This window comes from Trachemys scripta, chromosome 2 (assembly GCF_013100865.1).
Source record: "Trachemys scripta elegans isolate TJP31775 chromosome 2, CAS_Tse_1.0, whole genome shotgun sequence".
Lineage (NCBI taxonomy): Eukaryota > Metazoa > Chordata > Testudines > Emydidae > Trachemys > Trachemys scripta.
This window is the reverse complement of record NC_048299.1, coordinates 157,174,429-157,186,268: the sequence shown is the minus strand read 5'-3', so window position 1 is coordinate 157,186,268 and position 11,840 is coordinate 157,174,429. Positions and strand designations below refer to the sequence as shown.

The 11,840-nt window shown below is 52.1% G+C and overlaps 1 protein-coding gene across 2 annotated transcripts in view; it reads left to right on the top strand.

Annotated features, from left to right (window-relative positions):
• The window catches only part of ANK1 (ankyrin 1), a 146,117-nt gene that overhangs the window by 3,075 nt on the left and 131,202 nt on the right, over positions 1 to 11,840 (top strand). The window contains exon 1 of one of the 2 annotated variants that reach the window (XM_034762036.1): positions 2,053 to 2,554. The exons of the other annotated variant lie outside the window; for it this stretch is intronic. Within the exon in view, the coding sequence (XP_034617927.1) occupies positions 2,429 to 2,554 (126 nt within the window). The 5' untranslated portion in view covers positions 2,053 to 2,428. Of the gene's footprint in view, positions 1 to 2,052; positions 2,555 to 11,840 lie in introns of those variants that run through there. 2 annotated transcript variants of the gene reach the window in all.

Genomic DNA, 11,840 nt, shown 5'->3' with positions numbered 1-11,840 from the left:
CCCCTGGCTGGGAGTGGGAGGGAGGAGGGGGCGGAGTTAGGGTGGGGGAAGGGGCGGAGTTGGGGCGGGGCTAGGGGTGGGGAAAGGGGCGGGGCCATGGCCCGTGGAGGGTCCTCTTTTTTTATTTATGAGATATGGTAACCCTAGGCAACACCCAGGTTGGAGGGAGGGTTAGCTTGAGGAACAATGGATTTTCCCTGGCTCTGGTGGCAGTGGGCTCCAGGAATGAGGTTTCCTGGTTGGGCTGGGGCCTGTCATTTGTCTGTGAAGTGCCCAAGTGTAATGAGGAGACAGGTGCAGGGACTGCAGGGCTTGATCCCTCCTCTCTCAGCGCAGTGCATGCAGACCCCGTGGCTCGGAGCATTCCACGATGCCCCTCTGAATCCCAGAGCATGGGGAGGGGGCATGCAAACAGGCATTGACTACATGGGGAGCCGCCAGGACGGGGAGCTGCTTCTGAAGAGCGGAGCCCAGGCCTACTGGACAAAGGGGCTCGAATCCAGGAGTTGCAGCGAAGGATCTGTTCTGGGAAGGGTTAATTTGTCACTTTTACCTTGGTTAATGAGAAGGGTCCCTGAAAAGCCCCTGCTGGATGGACAAAGATAGAAGCTGGCCCCTGGTTTAATAGCAACGTCACCGCCATGTTCCTAACCCAAGAGGCTGCCCCAAAAGGTCCGTCCCAAGTTTTACACTGATCCTTGTGCAGGCTGGGGCAGGACTTTGGGAGGTCAGTGGGTGCACTCTAGATACCCATGCAGTGCAGAGACCATCTGGAAAACTCCGAGCTATGCATCTTTCCATTCCATCAACTCTTCCATGACCCGCGTGATCGCGAACAGAGGGCAGGCAGGCAGATGAGAACAGGAGGAGAAGTGGTAGTGGGGGGGCCCAGGCGATGGGGTGCAGAGGCCAGGAGTGGGGTGGGTGGCACATGATGGATGGGGAGATAGAGGGAAGGGGAGACAATGGCGGAACCACCGGTAGAGAAGCAAGGGGGAGCTGATGGGGAAGCTTTGAGTGGAGGAGTGACAGGTGACTGGGAGCAGAGGTGTCCGTGAGACACTGTCTCTGTTAAGAAGTGAGTCCAGACTGTGGAAAAGTTTGCAAGGCCTTGAGTTAAGGGGCTCCCAGGTCCTGGGGCTGATTGGTTTGGGGACCCAGCTCCCTACATGGGGATGCTCGCAGCTGTGAGCTTTGGCAGGTGAACAGAGGTGAAACCTGCACACGGAACATTTTCCCGAGAGCCGCAGTAGATTCTCCCTCACTGATCATTTTGAAGTCACGAGTGGATGTTTATCTCAAAGGTCTGCTGCAGGAATTATTATGGGGCAGTTCTCTGGCCTGCGTTGTGCGGGAGGTCAAACTCCTGGTCACAATGGTCCTTCCAGGCCTTGGAATCTATGAATGGTGTGAAGGGGGCTGACCCATTTGGCGCTCACTGGGGATCCCGGAAAGTTCCCAGCGGCACTCATTGCCAGGGCTCGTGCTCTACTGGGTGGCACCTGGCAGGGCAGGAGCCAGCCGGGGACTGCGGTTTACTTTTCTGAGGCTGTGTAACCAAAGGCAGATAGAAACCATGGTTTCTCTCTTCCATTCACAGCCAAGATCCCTCCCCTCCCCTTGCCGCTCAAGAAGGATGCTGCTGAGCCGCTCTCTGTTCCGGTACTTGGCACGTCCCTTGCAGTCTCCTCTGTTTTCCAGGCAGAGATGCTGCCTGTCTCCTGAGCGTGTGCAGTGATTTCCCCATCGCTCTCCTTGAAAAGAGCTAGAATCTAACCTAGAGAGTGAGCAATGCTGCTGCTGCACAGAGAGTGACTGAGAGGGAGAGAATGGGAGAGATGGGAAAATGTGCCTGCATCAGCAGCATTGCAGTGGTAAAGCTATCGACTGGCTATATGCATGTTAGTGCTCGCAATGCACTGCTCCAGGGAGCCGAGGAGTCAAGATGAAACGCACCAGCCTCCTCTTCTCACTGCCTTTCTATTGTCATCATGCATTAATTGCTGAGAGTTATTTTCCTTCCTGTAGCCAGCTGTCTGCATCTCCCCTTGTGCTGCAGGAGAGACAGTGAGGGGGGAGAGAGCACAGCACCAGCCAGGTTTCCTGTCCCACAAGAAGGACTCTGAATGATGTGCCAATACAGTCAGGCTCTGCTGCAATGGTGCACAGAACCTCTGGAACAGCTGGATTTAGGATTATTAATGCTTCATAAAGGTGCCCTGGACTTCATCTAGCAACTAGCTGGAGGCATCAGCTGCCCTTTGGGGCTTGCAGTCTGCTCTTCACCTTCCCGTCATTACTGGTGCTGCTCTCATCTGGGTCGTCAGCATTCCAGCCAGGTGAAGGGACTTTCTCTGTCCTGGAGTGGAGGGTGTCTGGCAGGAAGGGCCGGTGTGAGCGCTGGGGAGGATTCCAGCCGTGACCCACCATGGCTCAGGCAGCCAAGCAGCTGAAGAAGATTAAAGATATCGAGGCTCAGGCTCTGCAGGAGCAAAAGGAGAAGGAAGAATCCAACCGCAAGCGCAGGAATCGCTCCCGGGACCGGAAGAAAAAGGTGAGTGGGGCTGGGGTAGGCAGCTCTCTGCACAGATCCCTGTGTTGTCAGGAGCCAAGACACAGAGCAACTTTCAAGGGCAGGTATTTGCTGTTTGCCCTGAGAATTCAGGGGGTTTACACTCAGTCTCATTCCAAGTCAAGGCTTTCATGATCTGCCAGTGACAGATTTGCTCTCCAGGGCAGAAACTCTGGCTTGTAGCTTCATGCAGGCGCCTGAAAACCACTGTCTGTTGGCAGAACAGAGAGGGCTGGAGACGTGCACCCCTCCTAATGTAAGCACTGTATATATAACCTGCCAATCCCCACCTTCCCCCCATTCTCCGGATGCTGCCAGCATTCTGCAACCAGACAGAAACAAAAGGGGCCCATGGCTAAAACCAGGAGAAAAGGATGGAGTGAGATGGTGACACGTATGGCTGGGTTCCTTCTTGCACCACCTGAGGGGAGGGAGGGGGAATCCCACACCAAGGGTCCATCACCCGCTGGCCTCAGGCACAATGGGGTGCATGGGGCCATAGATCAGTGCAGACTATCTAGCTTTGCCTCCACCAGGCACGCCCAGGAGCCCTGGAGATGTGCCTGGATGCAGCTTCTCTTTGAAAAGTTGCCTGCCTGAATCTGCTTGCTACCTGCCTCTTGCGGGAGAGGGAATGTGGCCCGAGCACTGTTCTGCCCTTTGGAAGTGTATTTAAATGGGACACTTCGGGGGCCACACAGAGCTTTTAAAGCAGGGCCCTGGGGTATCCGCACTGCACAACCGCAGAAAGCAGCAATGAGGAGAGAGGTAAACCGAGGCAGGAAATCCCAGGGAGAGTTCCTGTGCCGGGTGAGGTCGGGGCTCAGAGACGTCCCTGTGCCCCCCTTGTGAGGAGCCACAGCTGGCAGCTTGTCAATAGCTGCTCCCAGAAAGGCAACAGTTCCTCACCGTTATCCTGCTGAGATGAAAGGGGCAGCCTGGGCTAACCTGCTCTCCGCTGCGCTGCTGCTTGACTTCAAAGCCCTCCCAGCTGGGCAGCCTCCATCCCACTCTGTATGAGCAGCATGGTGTTGCCTAGGGGCTAGCGCAGGGAGCTGGGAATTGGGACTCCTGGGTTCTGCTTCTGCATCTGCCACTGACTCACTTGTGACTTTGGGCAAATTGTGCGCTTCCCCCGTGCACTGCCCATTGTAATGGGGCAAGTTGCTTGGCCCTGCCTGACGGATTCAGCAGGGGCTGCTCAGGTCGGTAAAATGCCTGGGGCTCGTCAGGTGCCAGCCGAGGGCAAAGCACCCTTGTTGTTAGTTCCCTGTGAGAGAGACGAGCTCCCCGGCTGCAGGGAGAGACTGTGGGAGTGGGGTGAGGAGCTGGAGCAGGTTGCTAGATAAACACAAGCAAGGTGTAGGCAGAGGAGCTCTGCTCCATGGGCAGGCCAGATCCTATGGCTCCAAAAGAGCCTTGTAATGGGCTGCTTGAGACCTGCGCAGCCCGGAAAGCAGCAAGCAGGGTCCCCTCTGAGTAAGCAGCAGAGTCCTGGTACTGGAGCATCATGGGAGAGGCTCCCTGCAGCAGCTGGCATTGCCCAGGAAGCTAAAGGGCTCTCCAAGTACCCGTCTATAGGCAGTAGTTCTAGTGCATGCCTGTCGGGCGGGTGGGAACTGCTTGGCCTGCGGATCTGTGATTACAGTCCTGTGCTAGGCCTCTGAATGGCTTCCCTGGTTACCTTCACTGGGTCCCCTTGGAGATCAGGCCAGGTGCAAGGATGTTCTCTGTGCAGGACTTAATGCAAGTCCATCTGCCAAGCAGTGAATGGCAGCCCTGGGCAGCTGTCTCTCTGCTGGGAGCACTTAGCTTTTACGAGGGCAATGGAGGATTTTATAGCAGTGATCTTTGCAGTCTGGAGACCCAAGGGCCCTATGGTTGGTGGGGGGTGTCTCTCTGGTACTGTGTCCTTTTAAGTGGTAACTGCTTGGTGCATAGACAGGAGGCCTGAGTCTCATTTGCAGCAAGGTCTCTGTGGCACGATGGCAGTGCAGTTTACGTTGCCGGAGGGCTGTGAGGGGGGCCTTGGTGCAAATGAGAATTGGAGCCAGGTGATTCTGATATAACAGTTGTTACAACCTCCATTAGCCCCATCACTAGGACTGTGCCTCTTGTAGCAGCAGCGTGAACAGAGACACAGGCCCTGGTGTCTGATTCCTGCTCAGTGGAGCTGGGCTGGAGGCTCCTGGGGTCATTCTGGGTTTCTGATTTGTGCTTGGGGTTTTCGCAGTGTCTGTCTGGGTGTCAGGTTCCTGCCTTTTGAGTCTGTACTGGGCTTTCTGGGAGTCTTGGATTCCAGCCTCTCTCTCTCTCTCTGTAAGGCCACCTCATTGCCCTCCTTCAAACTCACTTCTGCAGCCATGCCTACAAAACAGTTAACAACTGGATGTCCTGTGACCAGTGCCAGTTATGCTGACCAGTATCATCTCTTGATGTCCTTTTGCTCACCCGTCTCTGTATCTACCCGTCTCTGTATCTACTTGTCTCTGGCTTTATAAGCTCTTTGGGGTGGGGACTGTCTTCTTCTGTGTTTGTACAGGGCCTAGCAGTGGTGCCTTAGTCTCTGGCTACTGTGATACACACATGGTTATTAATGTTAGCATTAATAATTGAGAGGCCAAACTGGAAACACAGGAACTGACAAAGCGGAGCAGACCAATAGTTTGTCTATTTCAGTACCTTGTTCTGATAGCGACAAGCATCTGATACTTCAGAGGAAGGTGCAGATGTCCCATGAAGAAGTTTCTTCCGAGCCCCTCTCAGAAGTTGCTTTAAGCTCTGGAGCCAGGAGGGTTTTAAATCCTTTAGAATTTCTTTACCTTCTCTGATGTATTGGTGAATATTTTCATTAGCCATATGAGTGTCTAATCCTGTTTGAATCCTGCTAAGGTCTTGGCCTCACTGATATCCAGTGGCAATGAGTTCCACAAGCCAATCATGCATTGTCTGAAAAAAGCTTTTCCTTTTCTCAGTACATTTGTTTCCTTTCAGTTTCATTGTCTATCTCCTTGCTTTTTGTATTATGAGAGGGCGAATAGGCCTGCCCAACTGATCTGCTCTATCCAGTCATCATTTTGGGTACTTCTCTTGTGTCACCCCCTCATTAATCTCCTCAATAAGCCAAAAGCCCTACCAATGTTTTAAATTTCTTCTCATGACGAAGTCTCTCCAGAGCTCTAATAATGTTGTCACCCCGCCTGGATTCCCTCCCTCCTCTCCTCTCCTCTCCTCTCCTCTCCTCTCCTCTCCACATCCTTTTGGAGTTAGGGTGACTATTTCCGAGCATGTGATTCCTGTGGAGGGTGTACCAGGGATTTATACAATGGCATTCTAACGTTCTCACTATTATTCTCTGTCCCATTCTGTATACACCCTGACCACAGCTGTGCATTGAGCAGAGGTTTTAGCTGAGCTGTCTGCTAAACAGCTGGGCTGCTCTGAGAGGGTGATTCCAGAGCTGGTGACTTGGGATTTAGGTTGGTATCTTCGTGGGAGTCTGAGTATGGCCCTGGGGAGCTGGATTACCAAGCACCCTGTTCCATTCACACATTTAGCTGACGTGTTGAACCACAAGACATGTTGATGTCCAGCCAATGTGCCAGTGGCTTTTCTGCCGGCTTTGCTGACAGCCAGCCAGGTGTGACACAGAGAGACTGTGAGCAAGGGAAGGTACCAATTAAATATCAATCGCCGTTGGAGAAGTCACCAAGCACTGATTGATCAGGCGTGTTGGGACAGCTTTCTACTGTTCCTGTCATTGTACCCTAGCTCCAGATTTCCGACAATTCTGTATTTGAAAAACTCATTGGGAGGACTGGAATATCGAGATAAATGTCTGTCAGGTTCTGGTGGCTGGGCCGTGTGGGTGTTCTCTGTATTTGGGTGGCTATCGCCATGAGGCAAGGGGTTAACAGACAGATTTGCATTCTCAGCTATGCACTCGGTTCTACAGGTGATTTTCAAGGGTTCTGAGTGGGCCATGGTAAAGGTGAATGGAAAGACCCCTTCCTTTCATTGCATTTTCACTGTGTCCAGCGGGGAGAGATGCCATGAGAGGTAAACAGCTCTAAATATGGAATCACCACAGCATTTAGGAGATACGGGATAGCTCTTGTAGATCTCCTGCCTCTGCCAGTGACTCGTGGGAGATAGCTCATGACCCAAAGGCAGCCCATTAAATCACCCATTTGTAAGAGTGGAATCAATGTAATGTTTTGAGATGGTTGGTGAGTCAGAGTCTGGTATCTCTGTGGGTTGAGTCCATACCCGTAGTACCGACAGACTGTTATCAAGCAAGGCTTATTATTATGGCTGTATGTCAAAAAGAGAACAAATGGATCAGGCCCCCTTTTCAAGGGCACTCCAGAGGTGATGTGGTGCTCAGCAAACTAGGTGCGTAAAAAGGTACAAATGATGTAATATGATTCCTGCACTAACTCTTCCAATCAGATTGGGACCCAGATGTGCATGTCAGCCCTTTATCTAACATGTGTCTCTGCGAATGAGCTGTGATGTGATTAAACACATGACAGGGAGGCGGAGGGCCAGCTTCGCCTGCACCTCATGCCGATGGTTAAATGGTTCTGGGTTTCTTGGACTGAGACTCGTTTTTAAAATATTCCTTTTATATTTTCAACAAATTGTTCTCCCCATTAAAAGTTCCTGATGCTGCTGGCACCAGAGTCCCATATTGCTGAGGGGAGGGAGCCGAGGCCTCATTCCAAAGAGCAAAAAGAAGCGGCTTTGTCTGAAGACGGAGAGTAATTGTGCTGCTGAGCCTGTAAGCTCCTTGGGGCAGGAACCTGCCCTTGATGCAGTTTCCGTGAAGCACCTGGTGCCCGTCTGAGTGTTATAAAATAATTAATAATCATAGCACTTCAAAGTAAGGGCAGCAATGCCAATAACGTGCAGAAAACCCCTGTACTAAGAGAAATCAGGAAAAACAGAATTGCCCAGAGAATCTTTATCAACATTTAAATGATCTCTATTATTAGCAGTTGGGAGGTGATTGTAAAAGACCTTCTTCATTCACCCAGTACGTTCAGAGTGAATTTTTGTTTGTTTGAAGTTGACATGTTACCACAGCTATTCCCCTTACTATGTTAAAATAAGTCTACAGAGAATTTAGTGCTGCCAAAATGTGTCAAAGACGACTTTCTGCTCAGTAGCCTCAGAAAATGTAGCTAGAAAAAGAAATGACACCCTCAGAGACAAAAATTCTGATCGAAGTGTCTATGTAAAATGTACAAGATCAAAGAAAATATTATTGTTTTAATCCCTATATTTAAGAGCGATCCCTTTTGACTCCCAGGTCCCCCTTGTGAGCCTTTCTTTACCAGTCAAGTAACAGTAAGTGCCCAACAAGGTTATTGAGGTCAAGCAGAGGGAGCTGAGGGAATTCTGAAATCTCTCCGAACGTGGAACTGACTCCATTTTTTTTCTTAAAGTGGGAAACAAAGATTAGGCTAGTCATTACTGGCCAGTATCCTGCATACACTCTGATACTAGGCAGTAAAATATGCTCCTGAGCAAGGGCTCCAGAAAGGGATTTTGTAATTTCCTCCTTATACAAACTCTGATTTTATCACCTGTTCCTCTGTGAGTCTTTCTGCCACACAACCCACCTTCTTTTCCAACTAGAAAGAGGCTTAAAAATGTGGGTGCCTAAAACTAGGCCCCTAACTAAGTGGCCTGCTTTTTAGAGGTGCTGAGCACTCACAGCTCTCTTGAAGTCCGTGGAACTTCAGTAACATCTGGCTGCATTTTGCCCCGCTTGGCCTAGTTTCTATTTAAGATCCTTTACCTGCAATTCCCTCAGCCCTGTCTCTCCCGTTTGCTTTCAAGTTTGCCCCCAGTTAGCGAGGAGTTAGACTCATAGACTCATAGACTTTAAGGTCAGAAGGGACCAGTATGATCGTCTAGTCTGACCTCCCGTATGATGCAGGCCACAAAAGCTGACCCACCCCCTTTCCCTTGACTCAGCTGTTGAAGTCCCCAAATCCTGTGATTTAAGGACTTCAAGTTAACACAAACAATTCCTTCTTGGTATCTGAGACTCTTCTGCCTGTTTTGAAACGGGCAATTCCCAGGAATTGCTGCTAGATACACCACCCTTAGAACATAAAGGGAGGCAGCATGGGCCAATGGATAGGACATTGCCCTGGGTTCTGTTCCTATATTGGCCACTAACCTGCTGTGTGACCTTGGGCCAGTCACTTCTCCTCTCTGCCTCTGTTTCTCCTCCTGCCCTTTGTCTTATCTACTTAGATGGTAAATTCTTCAGTGCAGGGAGTGTCTGTGACCAGGGATTTGTACAGCCCCCAGTCCAATGGGGTCTCAGTGCAGCTCTAGATGCAAAGGTCAAGCTACTACTAATAAATCCCCCAAAGAAGCTCACTGCACAAAATTCTACGGCACCCACGCTCCTACTTTTCTGCTTCCTGGAGACAAGGAGTGCAGCTTGGGGGCCTGGGGCCACCTTCTGAGCACACGCTATGCTCGCCCCATATTTTGTGTCATGTCCTTTATCCAGGCTGCAGCAATAAATGCTTTCAAGAGCTGGCTGATGCAGTTACAACCTGGAAGAAATCACCGCAGGAGAAACAAAGAGGGACGCAGCAGGAAAGGGGGACGAGAGATTGTCAGCTGGGATCTGAAATCGGCAGAGAATAGAGTCTGTTTCATGTGGCAGGAGAAGCCTCTTCCACAACCAAGGATGAGACTATGGGAAGGAACAGAGCCCAGTCTTCGATGAATGAAGTGAAAAGGGCAGAGGGGAGAGAGACTGGGCTGATGGTTTTCCTCTTGTGTAGTGATTAAAGCCCCGTGGGGTCAAACGGTGTGAGAGGTAAGTTGGGGCGAGGCAGAAGTTCATAGCTTCGAGGCCAAGGGGGAGGCAGAGGTGCTCATTCTTTGCATATGTAAGAAGCTGCGGGGGGGGGGGGGGGGGGTGTCCTTTCAGGCCATCGTACAGCTGTAACAGGAGAAGCCAGACACCCCGAAAGGATCACTTGGTGAGTGCACGAGCTGCTGGAGCGTGAAGCTGGCAGCTGGAGCTCTGCCAATAAAATGACATTGGACCTGTTCCTGTGTGTGCCTGGATTGACATCTCCCAGGGCAGTCAGCGTGTGCTGGGGCTGAGAAAGCCGTGGAGGAAGCAGCTGCAGTGGCCAAAGCCAGAGGGAATGGCCAAGCTGGGGCTGCAGCCTGCTCAGAACACACCCTGCTGTCCCAGAGCGCGGCTGGGCCTTCAACAGTTTACATGTTCCTCAGTGGATGCTGGGCCTAGTGAAGACGGCCTCTGGGCTGGGTTCTTGCGCTGAGTGGCAGTGGATCCTGCCACGAAGAAGACTTTATTCGCAGGCACCTGGTGCTGATGCCAGGTTTGGGGCTGTGACGGTTGGCGGGGCTGCATTCCCTGGTGTGTTTCAGAGAGTGCAGCTGCTTTGCTTCCTTCTCCTCTGCTCCTGCCATGGGGCCATGGCTGAGATCTGCAGATTCCCATCAGCTAAACTCCTTCCTGCACTCGTTCTGGCCTGGCACCAATGGGACACCATCGAATGCTGCAGATAGTGAAGCAGGTGAGGTCAGGAGAGGCCTCTCCGAGATGATAATGTAGCAGTGTGGGTGCCAGGGCCCTGGGGTTCCTGCCAGCAACCCCCACCGCCACCACACAACAAACGTACTATTCAGGAGCACTCCCCCAGTGCAGAGCCAGGGCCCAGACTGGGAGCCAGCTCTGGAGTCCCTGTGCCTGGCCCTGCAAAACCACAACACTCCCTCCATGCACACGGCCTCTTGTGAACTGCAGCTGCGTGGCGGCTGTGAGGACAGATTCCAACTCTGGCTTTTAACTCTGCTTATGCACTGGAGAGGTAGGAGAGATTTTCTGTTCTCTGTGAAATGCCCCACCGGAGGCAGAGGGCACTCAGGAGGGCAGAGAGGAGTGTAGCGGTATTGTTGTCATTCATTGTATTACAGGCTCCTGTGTGCTAGGCGCTGTACTGGCACAGGACAGGATGTGCCCTGCCACTTGGGGGTAGACAAGACTGACACGCACAGCAAATAGTCCAAAGAATTGAACTTCTTACACTTTCTCCTGTTTCCTCCCACCCTGCCTTTCCCCTCTGTCCAGCTGCCAGTCAAACTCCTTCGTGCTCGGCCCCATAGGAGAACAGTCAGCCTGACTCTGAGTGGGGGACAGGAAGGACAACCTGCCCCAGGCTCTGCAGGCCTGAGCGGACTGAGCATCGCCCAGGTCCAGTCTCCGGCTGCTGCCAGGGTTGCAGGTTTTTGACATGTCTACGACCTGATGAGGGCTGTATGTTCCTGAGGTGAACAGGAGCTGCCACGCTGGATCCAAACAGCGGCCTCTCTTCCCAGTCTCCTCGCTCTGACTTGTGTCTGTAGTGGAGGAATCTGAAGACAGTGCAAGAAGTACTGTGGCAGCCAGTGAACGAAGGAGCCACTGTTCCTTAAGCTGCCTTTGTGGATGCTGGCAGTAACCAACTGGCTGGATATTTACTTTTTGCTTCATCCTTCCTTCTCTGACGGTTGCTGTGAAAAGGCTTTTCCCTGCCGAGACCCATGCTCAGGGCTCTGTATTTCTCCATCTGGGAGCAGCCGGTGTCCAGGAGGCACTAGATTTTGCTCCACCCTTGGCAGTGCCGTGGCGCGATGTTTCCCAAACAGGTCAAGGCGTCTTTGTGCTGCAGGTGCTAGTGAGGCCAGTCACCTGCAGCAGGGTGAACGTTCCGGTCCTGGCAGGTAACTGCAGAGTCGTGGGTTTGTTTTAAGTAGCATTTCTTTTTAAAGACTTTACACTACAGTACTGGGGGCAAAGCAGGGCACATGGAGTGATCCAAGCCTAGATGAGCAGGAGCCAAGTGGGATAAGCAGCGGCGTGAGGAGGGAGTGGATGTGGCTCAGTATTCAGCCACTCTGGGGCACCGATGGCATTCACTCACTACTGTGAGGTTGCTCAGCTGCAGATGCTCCAGACAAAGACCTAGTGGAAGGGCTGTTCTTGGCCCTGATCTACGGTTACCTGGTGAATTAAGCAGCTTCTGCCTCCATCCCTGGAGGAAAGTGATTTCCACCTGGGGAGCAGCACAGCTCCCGTGATTGCTCTGCTGGCAGCAAATACAAGACTAAGGGCTACAGTCCTTGTTTCCTTAGGAATTAGAAACTAGCAAGCACCCAGGAGGATAAGGTGCTGGAGAAGGTAGTGGGTCCAGGGCTGCTGGAAAGAGACCCCTGCCTGCAC